The sequence below is a fragment of the Portunus trituberculatus genome, chromosome 20, assembly GCF_017591435.1.
Source record: "Portunus trituberculatus isolate SZX2019 chromosome 20, ASM1759143v1, whole genome shotgun sequence".
Taxonomy (NCBI): Eukaryota; Metazoa; Arthropoda; class Malacostraca; order Decapoda; family Portunidae; genus Portunus; species Portunus trituberculatus.
In genome coordinates, this window is record NC_059274.1 from 12,573,852 (window position 1) to 12,598,880 (window position 25,029).

The 25,029-nt window shown below is 43.3% G+C and overlaps 3 protein-coding genes across 4 annotated transcripts in view; all 3 read left to right on the forward strand.

Moving 5' to 3' along the window:
• LOC123506733 (serpin B6-like) overlaps positions 1-1,279 on the forward strand; it is a 3,558-nt gene extending 2,279 nt beyond the window's left edge. The window contains 1 exon segment of the mRNA XM_045259004.1: positions 1-1,279. This exon segment is cut by the window's left edge and continues 166 nt beyond it. Within this exon segment, the coding sequence (XP_045114939.1) occupies positions 1-932 (932 nt within the window). The 3' untranslated portion in view covers positions 933-1,279.
• A 2,375-nt stretch (positions 1,280-3,654) lies between these two features.
• On the forward strand, positions 3,655-6,913 carry LOC123506728 (leukocyte elastase inhibitor-like). 2 transcript variants are annotated; one of them, XM_045259000.1, is made up of 3 exons: positions 3,655-4,140; positions 5,154-5,283; positions 5,395-6,913. In XM_045259000.1, exons 2-3 carry the CDS (start codon positions 5,155-5,157, stop codon positions 6,490-6,492), a joined length of 1,227 nt encoding a protein of 408 aa, XP_045114935.1. In that variant the 5' UTR covers positions 3,655-4,140; position 5,154; the 3' UTR covers positions 6,493-6,913. The 2 variants fall into 2 exon arrangements, with proteins under 2 accessions (XP_045114935.1, XP_045114934.1); XM_045258999.1 differs by lacking the exon at positions 3,655-4,140 and adding an exon at positions 4,153-4,375.
• A 3,199-nt stretch (positions 6,914-10,112) lies between these two features.
• LOC123506732 (leukocyte elastase inhibitor-like) lies at positions 10,113-13,296 on the forward strand. The gene is given in 4 exon segments (XM_045259003.1): positions 10,113-10,447; positions 11,636-11,765; positions 11,878-12,312; positions 12,314-13,296. Coding segments are annotated over 3 exon segments (1,227 nt in total). The 5' UTR covers positions 10,113-10,447; position 11,636; the 3' UTR covers positions 12,977-13,296.
• Positions 13,297-25,029: the final 11,733 nt, after the last annotated feature.

A 25,029-nucleotide genomic window follows, 5' to 3' on the forward strand; every position in this document is an offset into this window, starting at 1 on the left:
TCCATCTCAGTTTTCAAAGGCTGATGGAAGACATCTCTAGTGACGGACCCGATGTTACTCTCAAAGTAGCCAACGGTCTCTTCCTGCAGAGAGGTGCGGGTGTCATGTACAATTTCACCCAAAAGGCTCGCGCCCATTACAACAGTGAAGTCAGCACGCTTGACTTCTTCAACTCCTCTCTTAAGTCCACGGAAACCATCAACAACTGGGTGAAGGAATCCACAAATGGTATGATCCCAAATCTCCTCACGCAGTCCCTTGATCCCCTCACCACCTTTGTTGCTGTAAACACTGTCTTCTTCAACGGCAAGTGGCTCACGTCCTTCGACCCGAAGATGACCAGAGAGATGGAGTTCGATACTGGGACAGGAAAAATTCAAGTGCCCATAATGAGTGGGACGTTCACCGTGAACTACATCGACATCCCTGAACTGGAGGCCCACATGGCTGCCTTCCCTTACAAAGGCAACCGGCAAGCCATGTACGTCATTCTGCCAACAGGTCAACCTACAGCCAATCTCGAGCCACTGGAGCGAGAGCTGTCTGCTGAGAAAATCAACTCCCTCATTGACAAGATGACACCACTGGAGATGAGGGTAGGATTGCCTAAAATGCGCCTTTCCTTTAAGTCAAGCCTGCGAAAAACACTCAAGAATCTGGATATGGGATCCATGTTCAATCCCGCTGCAGCGAACTTCTCCCGTCTGATAGCGCAACCTGTAAGGGTGGATGATGTATTGCACGAGACCGTCATCGAAGTCTCCGAGGAGGGCACTAAGGCTGCTGCTGCTACTGGAGCAATAACAGTTCGCAGTGGTTTCTTTCATTATTTTTATGTGAATCGGCCAGCAATAATCTTCATCAGGGACGAGGTGTCTGGCGTGCCGCTCTTCTGGGGCAAACTAGTGCGGCCTGAGCCCCTCAGGACGTAGTGTCCACAGTACTGCCATGACAACATGCTGCTTTGTACCTTATCGTTTCCAGTAAGATGTGTGAAGAGCACACACCGACGCTTTCTGTGTGGAACCCATACACGAGGCGAATGTGTGGCCCTACAGGTGATTGTGCGTCCTTGTTTGTCATTCTGTATCCATGTTTGTGCTTCTTTGTCTGCGTGTATTTCAGTACTTTTGTCACTACCTATCTATATTGACCATGTGTGAATGGCGATCTTATTACATGTACATTTATATTGGCCAGTCTGTGTGTTGAATGTACGTGTCTTAAAGTTTTTGTTATTTGTAATGAAACAGAATATTTATTAAAAACATGAAAGAAATCTTTAAATGTTTCACATCAACACAATTACATTTTTATATCAGCATTGTCCAGATCTTTGCTGTAGTAACCATTGCGTATAAAATCAGCATTAAATGGCATATACATCCATACACCTGAGGCCTATGGTTGGATGAAAAATGTAAAATGGTTTGTTTTTCGTAGTATTTACAGAAACACACACACACACACGCACACTGTCTAGTGGCTCAGTGGTAAAAGGGTTGAATTTTGTGTTGGCTGTCATGACTAACATAAATTCCACCCTGAATAAGTACTAGTTATCTCAAGGATTTCTCGGCTGACAAGTAGGACAGCTACTTGTCTCCACTGACGAGTGGGGGATGGGGTGTGTGGTGTATGAGGTCACAGTGTTGCATAAGATATAGGAGTGAGACCAGTATTTTAAAAGATGGAAGAGATAACATTGAGATGGTCTGACACATAATAAGGATGGAAGATCGACATACAAGACGAAGTGTAAGGAGGAAGCTCAAGAAGGTTTGGGGCCCGTAATTACGATGAAAATTGGAATGCAAGGAAATTAAGCAGGCTCAGGAAGGCCAAGGCCCATGAAGAGATGGAATCAAGGTATTGAAGAATCTTTGGAGAAGAGGGAAAACTATGACAGAAGTAGCTGAGAACAGAATATGAAGATCTGGATGGGTGAAGTTTTTTTTTCCGGATATCATAGAGTTGATAAGCTTTAATTAAGCCTGACTGGCGTATGATGAGAAAGTATCTCAGCAACGTGTCACACATATATATATATATATATATATATATATATATATATATATATATATATATATATATATATATATATATATATATATATATATTTTTTTTTTTTTTTTTTTACGGCAAGTATCTGATGTGAAATCACTTCTTTTTTTTTCATCGTGAATAATGAATACCGGCAATGTCTTTCATGCTGTTACCAAAGGAATCAATAGTTATTGACAAGGATGAGGATTATAAAAAGCGCTGAAAGAACAGCCCTGCCATAAGAAAGCACCATACCACTGCCAGAGTTCAACCTTCCAGCGGTAACCTGTATACAAGTATGTAGAGGTGTCTCCTGCCACGCATTGTTAAACCTCAGATCAGGTTAGCCGGGATAGGTTCAACATATTTATATATCTTGGGATTGCAACAGTTGGCGTCAGGCAATCTGACGGATACCACAGAATTGAATATTTACCATTATCTTGAGAAAGCAGCTAAAAGCAGCTTGAAGTAGCAGTCACAACTCTGACGAGAACCAAACTTTGGTCTCCTCCTGTCGATGAGTAAAGTTGTCTGGGCACACCCGTGTGGCAGCAGTTCGAGAGGTGCCCAATACTCGTACTTTAGTATGTCCAGCACCTGCTCTTTCTTGTAGAGCCGTTGTTTTCTGTACCGATACATTCTTTACTACATGCCTGAATCATGAGGCACGTCGTTTAGTGTTAAACAATAAACAACCCGGTGGTAGCTGCTGCCATTATCTACACAGCGGGCACTGTTTCTTGTGGGACTTCTGTCACAGCCACGGTTAATGACTACTAACGACTGCTACATCTATAGCTAGCATTTCGAACACTGAATACCTCTGTTTCAGAATACTTATCTAACGTCATTGACTTATCAAATTATGGATAGAATTGTTATCTTGGTACCTGACTGCATCAAATGTAGTCCGTCACATCGCTCTAACATTGAACACTGCGGTTAACTTTTTAGGAGCACCTAATGAAGTACGATTTCATAATATTCCTCTGATGATTATTTACTATTGAAGAACACCTCACACAGAAAGGCCTGATTGAAGCTCACTTGTCTCTATTGTATCAGATAAAAAGAAAAAAAAGTCATATCTATCAGCGTCTGTGAACTCTGAAGAGCTGTGAGGCAAAAGTAGGTGTATGTGAAGCAGAGTTCATACTTCAAGGTTTGTTGGGATGTATACACTGCTCTCCACCAATATTATCCAGCTCTTATCGGCTGACATGGCTTTGTTTGGCAAACATTTCTCAGCCGAAAATATGGTTACCAGTCTTGCTTCTTCGTTTTCATGCCGGGTATCTACTTGCTTTTTGAGGTGTAGTAAGCTAGCTGGATGATTAGGGCATCGATGGCTGCATCCCGAATATGAAGTATTTGACTAATCGAGTTATACTGATGTCCTCCCTCAACATATGAGTAGCACAAACATGATGATATTAATTTTCTGTTAAGTCGAAATGAAAGGCTTGCCACGACGCAGAAAGACATTTCGATTTAGTCTGATATACAAAGTAAAAGATAACATACATTTTTGGCAGAGAGAGAGAGAGAGAGAGAGAGAGAGAGAGAGAGAGAGAGAGAGAGAGAGAGGGAGAGGGAGAGAGAACCCGTTGACAACACATACGATCATTGCATACTATCCCATTTCATTTGCTACGTCCGTCAGCATCAGATGTTAGCAGACAAAGTCAGACTCTTCCTCAGGCACAGTGCATTCCCTCGTTCCCTCGGGCATCTACGACGCCATCATGGGACATCTGGTCTGGTACAGAAACTAATCTAACCGACGCACTATTTGAGATTCACTATGCACATAAAGAGAGAAATGGGGCGGAAGGGTGTTACCGAGAAGAGCCGAGGCAGGTGGGGCCCTTGAGTCACTAGGGTTTTCCACAATGTTGTACGTATACCAAGCCGGACTGCACCACTGTGAGCGATCATCACTTCACTCCTTTGCCATAACTCCACAAAACCCTGCCTTCATAGGACATTGTTATCAGCACAGCAGTACCAGCAGTAAGAGCAATCTCAGCTGTGGGCAGTGACTGTCCTGGTCGTCTGTGTGTCTTCTACGTTCATCTGCCACACCATCAGGTTAGTAAAAGGAGGAGACGTCTGTTGTTATTATCTGATTCAAAGTATTGCTGCCTTTATCAGTGTCACTATTTTCCACAAGCGTCCGTCGTCAGACCAGCGGTAAAGCTTGCGAGAACAAGATGCTTAGTGCATCGTGTTGCGTTGCCCTCCGGAGAGGACAAGGCAATGTGTCAGGCGAGGACGTCCCGTACACGGGAGACACATGGGACAAGATGGCGCGCCTTATCTACAAGTAATTCCGTCAATGTATATCCTTTACTTCTGAGACAAGGCAGAATATAATATCAGTGTTTGACAGGCGAGAATATCACTCTTGTCTTACAATTGTGTTTCTACAACTACGTACTATATTACTGTATTGTTGCTGTTATTGCTTTTGGTACAATTTGTATCATCTCATTTCTATTGTTGTAGTTGTTGTTGTTGTTGTTGTTGTTGTTGTTGTTGTTATTGTTTTTGTTGCTGTTATTGTTGTTGTTATTGCTGTTATTACTATTATTATTATTATTATTATTATTATTGTTATTATTATTATTATCATTATTATCATTATTATTATTATTATTATTATCATTACTGCTATTATTATTATTGTTATAATTAATGTAGCGGATAAGATGGTGAGCGTGGGATCGGGCAGACGTCCACGCGTAGGTTCTAATCCCACCCCATACCGCTCTGAAGTTATGTCATTTGTCGAGTGGTTTAATGTTATCTACAGGTCACCGTGATACCCTGGTTCTAGGTGGTTATACCAAAGATGTGCTTGGGTGGTGATATGGCCCCTAATATGGGTACCACAATAAATGCGCAACAAGCTGAGCAGAGCTTCCCACATATACTCTTCAAGTATGCCTACAGGCGCTATAGGACATAACAAAAAAAAAAAAAAAAAAAAAAAATTTACTGTTGCTTTAATGGATGTCATTTTTCTCGCAAAACTTGTGCCACACGACATGACACGAGCGTCCCCGCCAACACAAAGGTAATAAGTGTGTATAAACCCACAGCATGCGTGCCCTGGTGCTGCTGGCGGCGGCCACTGCCTGTATGGCGATGCCTGGACCCCAGACCTTCCCGCTGAGCCTCCCCGCTTTGAGGGCGACATACCAGACTACGCTCGGGGACAAGATTCATGAGGTGAGACTCGGCTAATTTAAGTCAACGATGCTGTGATAAACGTTACGCTAAAAGCAATATTTTGAAGCCAGTAGGAATTGCAACATGTCTGAAAAACTGTGTGTCTTACAGCTTGGCCTGGATGTGTCGGTGGAGCTGCAGAAACCCGGCAATGTGGTTATATCGCCCCTCAGTATTAGCGCCCTCCTCTCTGTCCTCATGATGGGATCTGCGGGCCGCACTCGCCAGGAGCTTCTCCGTGGTCTCCACTTCGATGACGCTCACTCCGAGAACGACGTCCACCTCAGTTTTCAAAGGCTGATGGAAGACATCTCTAGTGACGGACCCGATGTTACTCTCAACGTAGCCAACGGTCTCTTCCTGCAGAGAGGTGCGGGTGTCTTATACAATTTCACCCAAAAGGCTCGCACCCATTACAACAGTGTAGTCAGCACGCTTGACTTCCACAACTCTTCTGTGAAGTCCACGGAAACCATCAACAACTGGATTAAGGAATCCACAAGTGGTATGATCCCCAACCTCTTCAAACAACCACTTGATCCCCTCACCACCTTTGTTGCTGTAAACACTGTCTTCTTCAACGGCAAATGGCTCACGCCTTTCGATCCGATGATGACCAAGGACAGGGAGTTCGATACTGGAGCAGGAAAAGTTCAGGTGCCCATAATGAGCAACACATTCATCGTGAACTACATCGACATCCCTGAACTGGAGGCCCACATGGCTGCCTTCCCTTACAAAGGCAACCGGCAAGCCATGTACGTCATTCTGCCAACAGGTCAACCTACAGCCAATCTCGAGCCACTGGAGTTGGAGCTGTCCGCTGAGAAAATCAACTCACTCATTGGCAAGATGACACCACTGGAGATGAGGGTGTGGCTGCCTCGAATGCGCCTTTCCTTTAAGTCAAGCTTGCGAGACACGCTCAAGAAACTGCACATGGCATCCATGTTCAATCCCGTTGCAGTGAACTTCTCCCGTCTGTCGACGCTGCCTGTGTGGGTGGACGATGTATTGCACGAGACCGTCATCGAAGTCTCCGAGGAGGGCACTAAGGCCGCTGCTGCTACTGGCTCAGAATTAAATCGTAAAGGTAGCTATAGGGTTTTTAATGTGAATCGGCCAGCAATAATCTTCATCAGGGACGAGGTGTCTGGCGTGCCGCTCTTCTGGGGCAAACTAGTGCGGCCTGAGCCCCTCAGGACGTAGTGTCCACAGTACTGCCATGACAACATTCTGCTTTGTACCTTGTATTATCATTTTCAGTAACATGTGTGAAGAACACACACCGACGTTTCTTGTGTGGACCCATGCACTAGGCGAATGTGTGGCGTATAGAGGTGCGTCCTTGTTTGACATTCTGTATCCATATTTGAGTCTCTTTGTCTGTGTGTATGTCAGTATTTCTATCATTGCGTTTATGTAGAATTATAGACTATGTATTTGCATACCAATATATATATATATATATATATATATATATATATATATATATATATATATATATATATATATATATATATATATATATTGGCAAGGTTATGTGCCGGTATGTTAGTTTCGTAAAGGTTTATGTTCTTCTTTAATTATCTGTAATGAAACAGAAATTCATTAAAACAATTGAGTGAAACATATTAAAATTTTTCATCCACATAATTTCTCGACGGAATTTCCTCATCCGTAACAGCAAAGTCCAGACTTCTATTTACACTATCATTAAATGTGATATACGTCAATAACTGAGGTAAAGGGGAAAGGAAAATTTATGCTGCCTCTTATGAAACATCAACACACACACAAAAAATCTAATTTTAAGAATAAAACTACGAATCTCTTAAGTGAATCACATATACAATGAGGAAACGTTGAAGACTCAGATGCCCGGAAAATTTGAGTCTTACATTAAAAAAAAGTAGAAAGACAACAGAATGACCAAGAAGAGAAGGCATCAGCTTCAGGGAAAACGCTACACGCAGATAAAGTAAGTATGTGGCTGACTCCAGTTGTGACTACGACTGTCCTCCCTGATACCCGACATGGGACACGCGTCCGCCACTCGCCTTTCTCTTTAGTGACACCACAAGCACTACATTCTCTATACAGGTATAGAGAAAAGAAAAACTTTATATCATTCTTACATCGCAGGTGTAACAAAATAAAAATCACTAAAGAGGAGGAAATATCAAAGTGGACGAAGCAAAATTCATTGGTGTAGCGGGATACCCATGAAGGAAAATGTATGAACTGTGTTTCTCTTGTGAAGTTTACTGGGTGAGAAGAACTTTATGAACGGCTCTGGTAGAATTTAATACCTGTCCAAGCCCACCCCCACCTCCCCCCCTCAAAAACCCTGACCCCACAACAGGGTCATATGGTGTACACACACACACACACACACACACACACACACACACCGCGTAGTGTAGTGGTTAGCACGCTCGACTCACAATCGAGAGGGCCGGGTTCGAGTGCGGCAAGGCAATTGGGCAAGCCTTTTAATGTGTGGCCCCTGTTCACCTAACAGTAAATAGGTACGGGATGTAACTCGAGGGGTTGTGGCCTCGCTTTCCCGGTGTGTGGAGTGTGTTGTGGTCTCAGTCCTACCCGAAGATCAGTCTATGAGCTCTGAGCTCGCTCCGTAATGGGGAAGATTGGCTGGGTGACCAGCAGACGACCGAGGTGAATTACTCACACACACACACACACACACACCACCGCCATCATGCAAAACACTAAAATATGACTCAAAGATTTTCATGTGGTATTCTGTCTTATACGTTGTTTCTTGTTTCCGTGCGTGTCTCCGTGACACACACCATTCTCTTTTCTTGCTCCTTGCATAGGAAGCCTATAAAAAAATAGCTAGCGTGGGTCTTATAGGATCAAAACTTTCTCTCTGAATTCCGAAAGAAACACAAATTGTAAATCAATGCGACACTGGTTGTCCTCCCGCTGTTGTCTAATACTTTTGTGTCCTCGCATCATGGTTTAGGTCAGTGGTTCCCGACCTGAGGTACGCGTACTGGTACGCGAAGGCTTTCCAGGTGGTACTACATAAGCACTTTTGAAATCGTATGCGTTGATAGTTCAATTAAATTCATTCATTTCTCAGAAAAAAATATCATTGCCTTATACAAGATAAACTTGCATCGATCAGCAGATAGAGAAGAAACAGATGCATCCCTCGTATTAATCAAATTGAGTTGTGTTCCTTTCTGTTAGTTCATTTGTGTTCTACCTGTGAATGAATTGATATTTGCTGGAGTTAAGTTTTTCTGAAATCAAGTGGTACGCTGAGACTGTGCGGGACCTACAAATGGTACTCACTCAGGAAAAGTTTGGGAACCACTGCTTTCGACAGAAGCAAGGATTCAGCTCAGGTTGGGCTAAACTAACACACCAAACAAGACTCCGCTACGATATGTCCTCGCTCAGTTGTCTTGCCGCCTTGATACTCCGTTCACTTCAGTCTTTATAAACAACTGACAGTGAAGTGGATTTGTTCTCCCTTTGTAGCCATTAGAGCACGACATCCCAAACCAGGTTATCGTTGCTTGCTTCAGAAGTTTCCTCTTTTGAATGTAAAGGAAATCAAAACACTTTAATTGCTGAAATTTTGGTTTAATTGCTATCCACTGTAAAAAAAAAAAAAAAACAGTTGTTATAATTCCACTAGGACTTTTATAAATAAAACAATATGCAGTTAAATCTATTTTTTGCAAAGTCAGCCTGTTCATTGTCCTATTCCATAAAGAACCGTGATGAATCAGACTGTAGCACACATTGTTTGGTGTGGGCCGTGAGGTACTGCGGCCACTGCTACTGTATACATGTATGTACATCAGTGGACTCAGTGCCAAAAGTCTGACACTCGTTATTCATAAACACGCGTGCATGACCGTTCCCTGCAGATTGTAAATAAAAGGAAAAGCAATGAGTCAATGTAGCTTCAGGTTACAAAAGTGTCCAACGGCATGTCCCTTAACAATAATAACAACAACAACAACAACAACAACAACAACAACAACAACAACTATAATAATACATAATAATAATAATAATAATAATAATAATAATAATAATAATAATAATAATATCCCAGTTTACTATCATTATCATTATATATATATATATATATATATATATATATATATATATATATATATATATATATATATATATATATATATATATATATATATATATATATATATATGATAACAATAATAATCTATCTGCTAATTCTTCTCATTCTTACTCTGCGCTATATACTACCCAAACTCTCTCTCTCTCTCTCTCTCTCTCTCTCTCTCTCTCTCTCTCTCAACACATGTGCAGTAATTTCCAAAATATACGCTCCTATTTTATATTGCCTTCGTTAGTGGCTGGGAGAACTTTCAGGCACTGTATTCCCTCGTCTGGCCAAGACTCAGGGTAGGTTCAGGTTCCGAGCAGAGCCCAATCAAACCGGTACACCGCTCCAGTCCCAGCGAGAGGGATGACGGGGAGGTGGAAGGCAGAGGGGCGGAGAGAAGAGGCGAGGCAGGAGGGAAGCTTGACGTCACTGGGGTTTTCCACAATGTTGTATAGTAGGCTACACAGCATTGCCAGACTGCCTCTGTGCGCCGCACGTTGCCATTATTGCCTTATATTCATCACTAATTGTCACGTTGTTGGAAACCAAACCAATAAAACTTCATAGAATTCTTAATATTGTGATAGACTTGATCAGGCAATCATGCATCTATGAGGCACTGTTGTAGATGCCAGATGCTGTCTGCACCACTCAGGCAACCTATCCTTAAGTAAATACGATCACTGTTACAATTCCCTGTCAGTCGCCAGCTGGCAACTCTGGAGTTACCATGAGTCGATCCTGCCTTCTCTGCTGTGACGCACACTGCCTCGATTTAAAAGAGATTTAAAAGAGGTAAACTGCAGCAGTGGAGTGGGGACTTGCAACTCAACACATAAGCGGGCAAGACGTCAGAGTGAAACTGATCCTGGTATACAGTGGTAGTCACTTCACTCCCTCCCCCTCCCCCAATCTGTCTTAATAACACATCGTTATTACAACACCAGCACAGCAGGAGAAATCTCAGCTGTGGGCAGTGACTGTCCTGGTCGTCTGTGTGTCTTCTACGTTCATCTGCCACACCATCAGGTTAGTAAAAGGAGGAGACGTCTGTTGTTATTATCTGATTCAAAGTATTGCTGCCTTTATCAGTGTCACTATTTTCCACAAGCGTCCGTCGTCAGACCAGCGGTAAAGCTTGCGAGAACAAGATGCTTCGTGCATCGTGTTGCGTTGCCCTCCGGAGAGGACAAGGCAATGTGTCAGGCGAGGACGTCCCTACTGCGGGAACATGAGTGTGTGCACTGTCAAGGGTTAGGTGTAATTGTCAGCCTGCCAGTACACTTCCCCAGTCCTCGCAGTAAACAGGCTGTAAGCATGCCACATTCTGGCGCCCTGCAGCAACACAGTATATTGTTTCATAAGTATATTTGTGGCTACCTTTATATCAGACTGACATTCCCGTACACGGGAGACACATGGGACAAGATGTCGCGCCTTATCTACAAGTAATTCCGTCAATGTATATCCTTTACTTCTGAGACAAATGATAATGATGATAATAATGAAAATAATGATAATGATAATAATAATAACAATAATAATAATAATAATAATAATAATAATAATCTGTTTATCAAGACTGCAGAATATACATGATGAAAATATACCAAAGGATAGATGGGAGGCTAAAGACTAGAATACGGGAAACTATCCCATTGGTTTATTGCTTGTACCATGGTGGGAGTCGTACTGAGGCGGTATCGGTCCGTGTGTGGTGCCTTTAGGGGTCTTCATTATCTTGTTGGTGTCGCGTGCCACGGACGGGAAATGGTGCGTCAGGAGGGAGCAGGTGGCGTGAGCGTGGGTGACACTGTAGGTCCCTCCAATCAATATAACCGTGTTTGTTAAACGAGAATTCCACTCTTGTCTTGCCTTACAATTGTACTACTTTTATAACTGACATAATAATATTATCATCCCTTACCATTATTGTTACTAGTATCATTATTATCTGTCATTGCTTCTATTATTATTATTATTATTATTATTATTATTATTATTATATTATCATCATCATCATCATCATCATCATCATTATCATCATTAATGTTATTGTTATTATCATTATCATTATTACTATGAACATTATTGCTTTTTTTTTTTTTTTTGTTACTGTTACTTCTATTGCTGTCGTTCTTCTCTTAAAACTTGTGCCACACGACATGACACGAGCGTCCCCGCCAACACAAAGGTAATAAGTGTATAAACCCACAGCATGCGCGCCCTGGTGCTGCTGGCGGCGGCCACCGCCTGTATGGCGATGCCCGGACCCCAGACCTTTTCGCTGAGCCTCCCCGCTTCGAGGGCGACACACCAGACTACGCTCGGGGACAAGATTCATGAGGTGAGACTTGGCTTATTGTAATTCAACGATGCTGTGATAAACGTTACGCTAAAAGCAATATTTTGAAGCCAGTAGGAATTGCAATATGTCTGAAAAACTGTGTGTCTTACAGCTTGGCCTGGATGTGTCGATGGAGCTGCAGAAACCCGGCAATGTGGTTATATCGCCCCTCAGTATTAGCGCCCTCCTCTCTGTCCTCATGATGGGATCTGCGGGCCGCACTCGCCAGGAGCTTCTCCGTGGTCTCCACTTCGATGACGCTCACTCCGAGAACGACGTCCACCTCAGTTTTCAAAGGCTGATGGAAGACATCTCTAGTGACGGACCCGATGTTACTCTCAACGTAGCCAACGGTCTCTTCCTGCAGAGAGGTGCGGGTGTCTTATACAATTTCACCCAAAAGGCTCGCACCCATTACAACAGTGTAGTCAGCACGCTTGACTTCCACAACTCTTCTGTGAAGTCCACGGAAACCATCAACAACTGGATTAAGGAATCCACAAGTGGTATGATCCCCAACCTCTTCAAACAACCACTTGATCCCCCTCACCACCTTTGTTGCTGTAAACACTGTCTTCTTCAACGGCAAATGGCTCACGCCTTTCGATCCGATGATGACCAAGGACAGGGAGTTCGATACTGGAGCAGGAAAAGTTCAGGTGCCCATAATGAGCAACACATTCATCGTGAACTACATCGACATCCCTGAACTGGAGGCCCACATGGCTGCCTTCCCTTACAAAGGCAACCGGCAAGCCATGTACGTCATTCTGCCAACAGGTCAACCTACAGCCAATCTCGAGCCACTGGAGCTGGAGCTGTCCGCTGAGAAAATTAACTCACTCATTGGCAAGATGACACCACTGGAGATGAGGGTGTGGCTGCCTCGAATGCGCCTTTCCTTTAAGTCAAGCTTGCGAGACACGCTCAAGAAACTGCACATGGCATCCATGTTCAATCCCGCTGCAGCGAACTTCTCCCGTCTAACGACGCTGCCTGTGTGGGTGGACGATGTATTGCACGAGACTGTCATCGAAGTCTCCGAGGAGGGCACTAAGGCCGCTGCTGCTACTGGCTCAGACTTTAACCGCATGGGTACCTCTAGGACTTTTATTATCAATCGGCCAGCAATCATCTTCATCCGTGACGAAGTGTCCGGCGTGCCTCTTTTCTGGGGGAGACTAGTGCGGCCTGAGCCCCTCAGGACGTAATGTCGACATCGACAGTACTGCCATGGTGAATAACATGCTTTGTTGCAAGATGTGTGAAGAGCACACACCGATGGCTCCTATGTGGGATCCATGCACGGGATAAATGTGTGGTCTGGAGGTGATTGTGTGTCCTTGTCTGGTCATTCTGCATGCATGTTTCTACTCCTTTGTATGTATGCCAATACTTCTGTCACTGTCTTTCTGTGTGTACGCAGTGTGTATGAATATCAGTCTTGTCGGTATGTTCACCTCTCGAGGTTTTATAGTTTTATTGATTAACTGTAATAAAACAGAATATTTATTAAAACAATTACCAGAGACATCAAAAACTTTTCCGTCCACAGAATATAGTCATTGGTAACAACAATGTCCAGGCTTTGTTTATATTATCTATAAAGCATGAAACCATTACTCAACACTACGTATATCTGTCCACGTACCCGAGCCTGCCTGTGCTGTGGATGAGTGTAAAATGTGTGATTGCCTCATGATATAGCAACGACCGCTCTCACACACACACACACACACACGCCCGGTAGCTCAGTGGTTAGAGCGCTGGCTTCACAAGCCAGAGAACCGGGGTTCGATTCCCCGGCCGGGTGGAGATATTTGGGTAGCCCCTGTTCACCTAGCAGTGAGTAGGTACGGGATGTAAATCGAGGAGTTGTGACCTTGTTGTCCTGGTGTGTGGTGTGTGCCTGGTCTCAGGCCTATCCGAAGATCGGAAATAATGAGCTCTGAGCTCGTTCCGTAGGGTAACGTCTGGCTGTCTCGTCAGAGACTGCAGCAGATCAAACAGTGAAACACACACACACACACACATATATATATATATATATATATATATATATATATATATATATATATATATATATATATATATATTCCTCCCTAATGCTAAGAATAAAACGACGATTCTGTTCATTGCATCACAAACAATGAGGTTATGATGAGGAATAAGATGGCCGGGGAATTTAAAGGGAGACGATCCCGTGGCCAAGCAAACGGAACAGCACGGAAGAAACAACGGTGGTGATGGTGATGATGGCAGGAGGATATAGCTTGTGGGTGACGGAGGCGCAGAACATTTACTCTTCTGGTGTGGCGGGACCGTATCCATACGTTAGTGCAGAGCCGGTTTTTGTTATGGGTAGTGTGAGCGACCACCCAGGGTGCGATCTATTTGTGGCGCACGAGCGCCCTCAATTAAAAACAAAGTGCGCAGAAAATAATCGCCTGTTTTCTAGACTAATACCGCTTATTTCCACGTCAAGTTGGTGCAGTGGGCGATGATGCGCTACTATTATCACATCAACTTGTTGTTGAGTGTTATACAGGTTGTGTATGTCTGTATCAGAAAAGGTGAGGGGGGAGGGGAGAAGATCAACCTGCCGCTGCAGAGAGAGAGAGAGTGTCACTCAGAGAAAAAGCAAGGGGGAGGGCGGCGGAGGATAGACTGACACCTCTGCATTATTGTAATACCATAATATTATAACACCTCTTCCCCTTCCCCGGGAGAAGAGGGAGAGGGGCGGGGTGGGGGGGCGCCAATGGATTGTTCGCTCAAAGTGCAAAACTAGCCCCGACTGCCTCTGGGTTAGTGATCTGCTGACATATAGTGAACCTGACAATTGATACAGACAACAGCAGCTTGAGGGAAGAAAACGCTACATACAGATTGAGTGTGTGGCTGGCGCGACTTAGGATCACGACTGTGCTTTTTTTTTCTTGCCTTCTCACTTGGGTTTTTGCGGATTTTCTTAATGTTGCCTTTGTCTATATTGTCTGTATGCTGCCTTTTTAGTTTAGTGAAATAACGTTTGGCAGCGGCGCCACATGACCTTGGCTGTTGCGAACGTACTTCCACCAAACACCTTTTAATTTCTTATTAATATTACTGCATAAACACAGGATCCTTTATAAATGTATACGGGAAAGAAAATTGCCATTTTTGCATTGCAGTTTTGATCTAGTGGAAAATTCTAAACAAAAGAACATTTCAAAGTGGACGAAACAAGAACCAGTGTCGTGCTTCAGTTGAGTACTTTTGAAAAATTAATGTGTGAACCTTATTTCTCTTGTGACGTTATTCGGGGACGGCAGGTTTTTAATAGCCCTGGTAGGATTCAGACATGATGTAATTAAGACTCACCGTTATGTACGTATGTGTCCCTGCTATCCAGTCTCCCTGACCCGTTATTCATAAACGCGGGGATGACCGTTCCTTGCAGGTTATAAATAGACGAGGTAATAGTTGATGATCTGAGCCAATGTGGCTTCGTGATACGTCACAATGTTGAGTGAAATTTTCATTCTTTCATATACTTATCGAAAAGTTATAATGCGTCACTAAAACATAAGCTGTCTATAATTTTTGACGTGAGTGGCCATGTTTTTTTTTTTTTTTTTCAGTTTGTAATCTCTGCGACACATTCATTGATGTATAATATAAGGACGAGATAAAGCTTTGAATATCTCGGAGAGATTGTGTTATATTGTTCTGTCTTTGCCAAACAATTTAAAGACACACACACACACACACACACACACACACAGAGAGAGAGAGAGAGAGAGAGAGAGAGAGAGAGAGAGAGACAGTAATTAACTTTCTATGACCGTGAGTGGCCGCACCGTGACGCGCCGCTCCTGTGTTCACTGTCAGCAGCGGGTCAGCGGCGGGGTCACACCTCAAGGCCGCGTCGCTCCGTCACCCCTCACAGCCTTGCCCTCCGACTTCCTCCCCCACCCCATCAAGGACATGCACTGCCCATTGAACATTGCCCGAGCCATATTCTGTCATGCAACTTAACCGTGAACTCCTATGGCATCTAAAGCATCATAACATTGCTATTGCGCATTTAGTTTCACTTCGAAGGACACTAACGAGAGTAAGACGAGTCATTAGTTGTTAAGATCTTCTGGTGTTTGGAGTTTTCATTAAATACGGATAAAAAGAAGTAACGGATCTTCTGCTATTATTACCAGTTAAAAAGCACAATATCAAAGGCCAAAACTACAGATTACAAGATAAAGTCAAATATCAAGAAAACTGCTATAGGTGCACTGTCGCCAAAAGCCACTTGAAAATATCGCTTTTTTGAGAGGTATTTCACTCTATTAATGATTTGTTACTTGAAGGGAGAGGAGATACACACAGGTAATATTTCTTGTCTATTTGCTCTTATATAAACGAAGAGGAGACATGAATTCCCTGTCTCTAAAAAACGACTTGATTTCTTTGCAAAACCAAGAGGAAATAGAAGAATATTAAAACATGTTACCCGTCTCTAAATCTCATCTCGACAGCTGCCTGAGCCAAGACCTAACAGCAAAGTCACGCCTGACAACTCAACAAGGACTAAGCATCATCACGCGATAAGAAGTGCCGCTGACCTGAGCGAGCTGCGTGGTGGCGTGGCACTGGTGATGTCATAGTTATGGTCACAGTACATACGCTTCCAAGGCCATACTTTCATTGCAGCTCCGTTTTCTATGATTGTTATTTTCAGCAATGACTATTAATGAAATAAATGTTATCCTTCATTAACCCCCTGTCCAGTTTTTAATGTATGTAAGGAATGCACGTACTTACTAATGTGATCTCATGAAATCAGTTTCTTCAGCTATTCCATGGAAGTGAATTAAGAGGAGAGGCCCTGACAGCAGCACACCACCACTCAGTGAGGCTTGACAGTCAGCGGACGACCATGATTGGCAAAGCTCGTCCGTGCGGATTGTGGTACAATTTCCTGAGATAATAGAATGGTACTATCCACATGTGCTATTATTTTAGACATGAACAATTAACACGTTAACACATAAGCTAAATGATATATTAGAAGATTTTGATGTTTAAATTAATATGAGAGAGAGAGAGAGAGAGAGAGAGAGTAGTGAAGTGGATCAGTTTCGCGTAGGTATATTTGACGACTCCTTACTCTAATCTTATTTCTTTTTTTTTCACTGTGACATGGCATGCAGTGATTTGTTTTCCTCTGTAGTGACATCTAACCTGCATAATACTTTACGCCAACTGCCTCACTTAATATGTATAAGTTATTGATAGGTGGCTATGTCGTACATTATTAAGATCAGAGAATAATGTCTCTGCAAACATGTAGTCTGTAGTCTGTAGGACAACATTCACCACCCTCTCCAGTCTCTCCAGTGCAAAACGTGGAAATTGTGGTGGACAAAGTTCTCTGAAAAGTGTATCACTTGTCACACATATTAATCTATTAATCTCCATTTGCTTTTGAGATTAATGAGGGAGTGAATGGAAGAGGCAGTAACTTTTTTTTTCAGGACTAGGTACATATTCCAAGGACACGCAGTTCACACTTGTAACTTTACAATAGGCAGGAAAATAACTTTCTAACTGCGAGGTATCTTATTTTCCTCCTAAAAAATTTTGTGTGGTCATGACTTAACTTGTATGTCATTGAAAACCTAACCATGAGGTGTAATTGAATTATTATGTAGGATTTGGTTACTTCGTGTGTGAAACAGAAATTCTAGAAAGCCTGTTCCGCGATTTGACTTCAGACTCGCGATCCATCAGGTATATAATCTAAATAGGCAGATAATATTGTTTCTTATTTCATTAAAAATCATTTACGTTATCAGAATTGTTCTTCAGAATGGGAGATTTGTAACTAGTTTCATTTGATGTCAAAAATAATATCAAACATCATAATAAAGTCTATGCTTACTCCACATCCTTCAAAATTACTTATTAATTACTCCTGCACACAAAATTTCATTGAATTTTCGACTGATTCACTGGACAGCTTTGCTACTGATCTAACTTTCTTTTTTCTTCTTCACGCAACATGTGCAACTCTCGGTTTTTATTTCCTACATAAAGCTGTATGAGTTCTTTAGGTTCAAGCAATCTTTCAATGCAGTCCCACTTCACTATATTTCAACTTACATCGACTGGCATTTTCTTATCACCTAAACAGTCTCTCACAGGTTTCAACATGTGGAACGATCTAAACACACACACACACACACACACACACACACACACACACACACACTAGTGTCTCTGTCGCTGGGTGTTTGATGGCTGATTCAACGTGGCCAAGCTCAAAACTACACTCAAAATTATTCATCACGGCTATGTTTGATGCAGCGCCGTCCAACTCCCATTCTGTATGCTGAATGAATGCTGTAGCGAACAGAGCAGCCAGAATGAGGTCATAATCCCATTCATATTCAGGTGTGTAAGGTCGGGTCAGGTCAGGAGTGGGCAGGGAAGGTAACGGCTTGTGCAATCCTCAGATGGCCGCCAGCCACAGAGACTATAATATACAGCCTCACTTTTGCCGCGCCTAGGCCACTCCTATTTATCTTGCCTGAGTTATTCAACATTTTATCGCTGGATTATGCTAGGACTATATGTCATCGTTTCGTGTTTTATGTACTGCCACTGCGTAAAACCCACAGATAGTCACAGCTGCATGATATTATTAGATTACTTGCTTCTCAGTCTGCCAAACTAAACCCCCTCTCTCTCTCTCTCTCTCTCTCTCTCTCTCTCTCTCTCTCTCTCTCTCTCTCTTGTAATACTGCATACCTTCTAATGTACGTCGTTAATTCGTCAAGAACTAAAATTAGTATTCTTATGCGACAAGGTTACGAAGTTGTACTAGGTGGCAATTCGGTTATTTTAGTTAAAATAGGGTAATTAGTGACAATAATGACAATAATAATATAGTAATATAATTTATGATTTCACGTAACAGAAATAAAAATAAAGATTTTCGTCTACTTATTTTGTTAGGCTAAGACGAAACTGGTAAAATTGAAAGTAAAAGAAAGATTAAGTTTTTTTTTTTTTTTTTTTTTACTTTGTGAATTCAGGAAAGTAATTATTCATGTTAACTTTGGCTTTACTTGCCCAACCTACAACCCAAAGCCAATAAGTGGAGTAGCAAGCGAGTGTGCGGGCTGTTCCGTTCTCGGGTCAGCCAGTCTGCCACCAGTGAACGCGGGTCGGCATTTGGTGATAGAGCCACTGACCAGGGAAGCAGGGTCACAGGAGGCCATACTGCTGCGCCTTCCATACAACTTGTGAAATAGCAAACACAATATTGTTATTGCTCACCTGATCGCACCTGGAGAGAATGATGATGGTGGGGAGCGGCCAGTGACTGCTGCCTTCACCTCAGCGCCGTTTGTTTACATTTCACATGTGGTCCCACTCCCAGTGGTGATGGTACTGTGTTCGTGTTAAACGTACTCACACTCAAGCAGTGTGGTTTCAGTTCAATTATATGATCACATTACTAAGTATGTTATATACGTGCCACGTGCCCATATAATAATTATAAGAAAAAAAATACAAGCGGCTTGTATTTTTAGTCTCTTCGTCGCGGAGGATCAACTCACTGACCTATCTTCCCCGCCACGAGAAATATCCAAACAGTCGATATATATGCTATAGTAGATTAATCCGGAAAGGTTCTCCCTATTCTTTTGACTATTCTCGTCCAAACCAAAATATCTTAACTATGGCAAAATGAAGCAAGACCGCTCAAATTTTCGAAACTGCTTCTCGTTTGTTTGCTTTCATATAGATGAACCTCCGAGGTAGCAGTTATCTTACTGTACTAGAAAGCTTTCTCCATCTACAAAGTAAGAATTGGTATTTCCTATTCAATGTATATAAGGTGAATGATCAGCTGATCCTCTTACATACTTCCTTACCTGCCCCTGCTCAAACTGGTTCGGACACCAGCTGATCATAACTAAAACCAGTTTCTAAGACCTCTTGTGTTCAGGACCGACAGACGCTCTTCCTGTAAGCACTGAATTGTTTCAGAGGAATTTGATTAAAACTATGAGTTAGATCAGCAGGTAAATCTTTCATTTACACCCAATCTGCAAGGAACATCATCCCAAAAAATTCTTAATAAGTACTATATGTAGTTTTCTCTACGACAAGGCTCTTCAGGGAATAAGATATCTATGATATGGAGCCTAATTTTTCATTATCTAATCCATAGTGCAGCAGCGAGGATATGGAGATCCAAACAAGAGAGAGAGAGAGAGAGAGAGAGAGAGAGACGTAATGCCTTGTCTTGAGGTGGAAATACAAGTTTCCCTGCACAAATCTCACAGTTTCACGATGGACTCGTGGAAGCAACAAAACATGGACACTCATCACCATGACGTATTGAATCCTGAATAAAACAACAATATAAACCCTTCTTTATCTCCACTAAACTACAACAATACTGAACAAAGCAAAACGGAGGCGAATCAAGGTTGCTGGCATATCAAGACAAAGAAGGCAAACAATAGAGAGAGAGAGAGAGAGAGAGAGAGAGAGAGAGAGAGAGCAATATATATTGGTACATGGTGGATATTTTATTTGTATTGTCTAAACTGTGTGTATAATCTCTATTTAACAATAGATTTTATTCTTTCCTAAACAACACGAAAGGAAACACTGCTGACGCACATATATGCCCTTGAGTGGTGTTGAGCAAGAGTGTCATCAACATATATTATTCATGCTAGTTCCCACTCTTTATGACCACGCATGTCAGACCATGTGTATACTTCATGGAAAAGCGGTAAAGAATGGGCGTGGAGAGGCACATCACGACTCTAAGGCAACCCGAGTCACGGCTTTAGTTCAAATAAATACTTTTGTGATTCCTCTTTATATGTCACCTTTTGTAGCCTTCACGCCTCCTTCTCTTCTTCCTCCTCCTGTAGTCTTTAAAATACTAAGCAAGAAAAGAATGACTACCTTTATCATTTCCCCCACAGTCTCTCGCGCTGATGCGCCATCACCATGTGTGGAGGAAGAACCGTGGTTAAGATATATTCTCTTACTCTTGAAGGTTGTCTAGGAGCAGAAGCAAGTAAAGGCATGTGCTGGGCTTGACTTCCAAGAAAAGGGATCTGGGAGTGGCGGTGCGGGGAAAACACGTACTGAGGAATAGCTGCAGTAGCTATCATTGGTCGAGGATGCAGTATGACATCACTAGAGGAAGGAAAATGCACTAGGTCACCAATTACCGAGTGCCCTAAGAGAGCGAATTCCTGCCTCTGCCTGGGGCTTGGACGCCACTGTGGTTGAATTTGTGAAGTTGACATTTGCATTGGCGAGAAAGACGCGCTACCTGTGGTATCTGCTAACCAGACCTGTGTTTCCTTTCTTCCGGAACTGTGGGGGTTAGTCGTGATGTATGGTGACGTATGCCCGAGGATACGTGATGAAGCAAGGACGTCGCGCCTGGCTGTTTGCATGGGACTCACCGAAGAAAGCATCGACTGGAGTCTGCTTCTCGAGGGTGTCATAATCGACTTTGATGTGTCACTGTAAAGGCTGCGTCCTACACTGGACGGGTGCAGGATTCTCCCATCGTTTGTGATGATGTCACCAGATTCTGCGACACCCTTTGCAATCTTGAGGCGAATTTTTACTTTGGTGTCCGCATTGTCAACTGTTCTTGTCAAATCACCAACATCGCGAATCGTCCTACTGCTGACCTTTTTTCTTGGTCGTAACAATGAAAACACCGGTGCTGCTTGGCTCTTTGGCTTTCTCTTTGTTCGATAATTAGACATGGGATCAAAAACCATGATTGGAAAAGTGAACCTCGGGAAGCTTTTATTAGTACGAGACGAGTTGGTACTGATGACACGCGAGCTGGACTTTTTGCCGAATACTCGTAAATTGCTAGTATAATTCAAGAGGGAAGACAGGCGCTGTCCTGGAAGGGAGTTCTTTCGGGTGATATTATGCGACACACTAGGTCTGTTTTGTGGCCCTCTTGCAAAACTTTCACGACGCCCGCGTCCCAAGTTCTGTCTGGTAAACGACTTGACTGCACCAGAGGAAGGCACAATTTGTGAGCCACTGACTGCCTCTTCCTTCTTTTGATTTTCTTGGAAATTAATGAAATAGTTTTGTACAACGTGCGGCCTCTCTGAGAAAAGTTGTGACTTCCACCAGTCAACAGGGAGATTGCGAGCCTCTGGTACAGGGTGCTTCTTGGAATTCAACTGTGAGAGCTGTGATTGGCTGGCCTGAGAATTGTCCCAACCTGATTCTCTTCCATGAGAATAGATTGTGGGGGTAGGAGGGAAGGACGAAGTGTTGCGGGACGAGAAAGAGTTGTCACGATGAGAAAAGGATATCTGGTGGGAGGATTGTTCTGGGGACGTTGTGGCGGTCATGAATTTTGAATCCTGAAGAGCAACAGTAGACGATCGAGGAGACGCAGTGGAGGAAGGTGGCACCCACTGGAGAGGTGCATTGGTTACTCTTGTTGGGTGAGGAAACGGGAACTCCATAGACACAGGTGAGCTGACAAGGTGGAAAGAGTCTCTGTTGCCAGGTCCAACTTCATCAGACGCACGGAGAGAATCGGACGTTCTCTTCTCTCCCTCTTCTTTGATAGGAGCTAAATTTGCATTAAGGTCTACGGCTTTTGATGTCTCGTTGTTTAATGTCAAGTGAAGTACATCACTAGAGGAACTTGTTGAATCCTGTACATCGTCACGAGCACGAGAGCCTCCTGTATGTTGAGTTTTGCCTTGAAGTTCCTTTACGTACCTCTTTACCGTGCTGGGCAGCTGCTGGAGGTCCACTTCGGTGTCTTCAAGACCACTTCGCCTCTGAGCTGCGTGTGTCGAGTCCGAGGAAAGGGAAGAGGCAGCCGAGATAAGACGACCATCAACAGATATGAGCAGCTCTAGAGGCACCTGTGTCCCATCCTGCCGTACCTGCTGCAGCGTCAGGATGAAGTTATTGTCTCCAGTTTCGGAAACCTGCACATTGTCCCCAACGGCCTTTACTCCCAGATGATTCAACTCTCCGATGATGCCCTGATTGGGATGATGGGAGTGATGGGAGTCTGCTACTGGACCCGTGGTGAAGGTTTGGGGAGGAAATTCTACATTCAGAAATTCATTTTCGTTGCCAATGATCCTCGAGTCCTTTGGTGTGGAAGGCGTGATGAGGTGGTGGGCGGTGGTAGTGGGAGGGAGAGTGGAGCTCGTAACAGGACTAGTGGATTGGAACAGAGATTTTGGCGAGACTGTGCCAATGGTTGGGGGAGAAATCTCAAAGTTTGCCACACTACTAGGAGGGCGCGAGAAAGTAATGTTGGTGACCTGCAAGTAGGAAGTGACCAGAGGGTGCGGGGAAGTTTCCGGAGATTCCCTGGAAGTGGGGGAGAAGGTTATGGATTGCCAGTCGTTGGGAATAACTGCTGGCGTCCCAAGGTGCAGCGACCCCTTGGAATCAGACTCTTGCTGGTGCAGTAGTAACTGTTGTTGTTGTTCATGTTGTGCTGGTAGTGGTGATGGTAATGGTGTTGGTGGTGACAAAGATGGAGGTGATGATGAAGGTAACGGAGGTATTGGCGGTTGCTGTTGTTGATGGTGATGGTGTTGATGTGGCTCTATCTGTTGCAACTGGTGTTGGTGTTGTTGGTGTTGGTGTTGTTGGTGTTGTTGGTGTTGGTGTTGTTGGTGTTGGTGTTGTTGGTGTTGGTGTTGTTGGTGTTGTTGGTGTTGTTGGTGATGGTGTTGTTGGTGTTGTTGGTGTTGGTGTTGTTGGTGTTGATTCTGATGTTGATGGTCCTGATGCTGCTGGTGTTGCTGCTGCTGACGTGGGTGCTCTTGGAACTGATGCTGCTGGTTTTGGTGCTGTTGATGCTTGGTGCTGTTTGGTCTGCAGGTTCTGGTGTTGCTGCTGATGCTGTTGGTGCTGTTGTTGGTCCAGTTGGTGTATGTGGTCAGGCTGCTTTTTGTGGTGTTCCTGTTGGTGTAAAGTCTGCCATTTAGATCCTTCCTGATCCTGCCACGCCTGGTGCTGCAAGTCCTGGTTGCCGTGTTGACCAAAGGTTGCTTGCGGTTTCGAGATGATGTCCAGAGTCACGAAAGCATCAGCTCCGGAATTCCGGGTTCTGGTGAATCGCTGGGATGGCGTAGTTACAGTGACCGGGGCTTCTGTCACTAACTGCTGCGAGTGTTGCCTCTCCCCAGCAGGGCTCTTGCTGAACCCCGAGATGTCTGGTTGAGTAGTCTGTTGGCTAACGTGACAGAAACATCCTGATGGGACCCTGAAGGCTGCCTGGAACACTCCGCCTCCAGGGAACTGTGGATCAAAGGCTGCCATCTTGTGCAAGCTGTAACGCTGACGGCAGGTGGAGGCGAGTGGTGGCGGCACGAAGGGGCACAGGTCACCCACCGCCCCGCTGCCTCAGTAAGCGTGGTGGTAATGACAGAATTAATTAGAATAACATTCAATGTTGACATTTAACTGAAATACGCTACTGGAAATTATTAATACAAGTAAATTTCATCGGTGGAGTATGAACTTCAAAAATCATGAAGATACTAGAAAAGCTGTATGAATTAGATTAATGTTCATATGGTAACTTAACTAAAACATGTCGTGAAAACTTTCTAAAATTAGTTTTTCATCATGTAGTATAAAATCCTTAACTATGAAGATAAGGAAAATTGAGGTTGAATTATTCATCAATAATATACCACAGTCCAGCAATAGCTAATGGAAACCAGAACTTTACTGTGAATCCTTGTTGGAACTGGTAATTGAAGGGCCGGATACAAGAGAAAAGAGAAAAGAAATGCTTGGCAACGCAAGAGAATCACGGAGCTGAAGAAAAAAAAAATATGTATAAATGAAGGACGCGTGTGTGGAAAGGGTAAAAGATAAACGGAAAATATTTAAGAAATAACATAAGAAAACAAAGCAGGGGAAACACAGAATTGGAGACAAGAAAAAAGAAAAAGAAAACGGGGAGACAAAGAACTAATCAGATAAGAAGAAAGGATGTAAAATAACAAAAAAAAAAAAAAAAAAAGATGGAGAAACAAGAACACAGGAAGTACTAAAGAACTGAGACGTGGGAAACAAGTTATGGGAACAAAGAAGGATAGGAAGTCAGATGAGAAGAAAGAGAATATAAGACAAAATGAAGAAGGACAGAGGAAACGAATAAAAAAAGGAATATGAGTAAGGGAAGAAAGGAAGAAGGGCAAAGATATTCAGTACC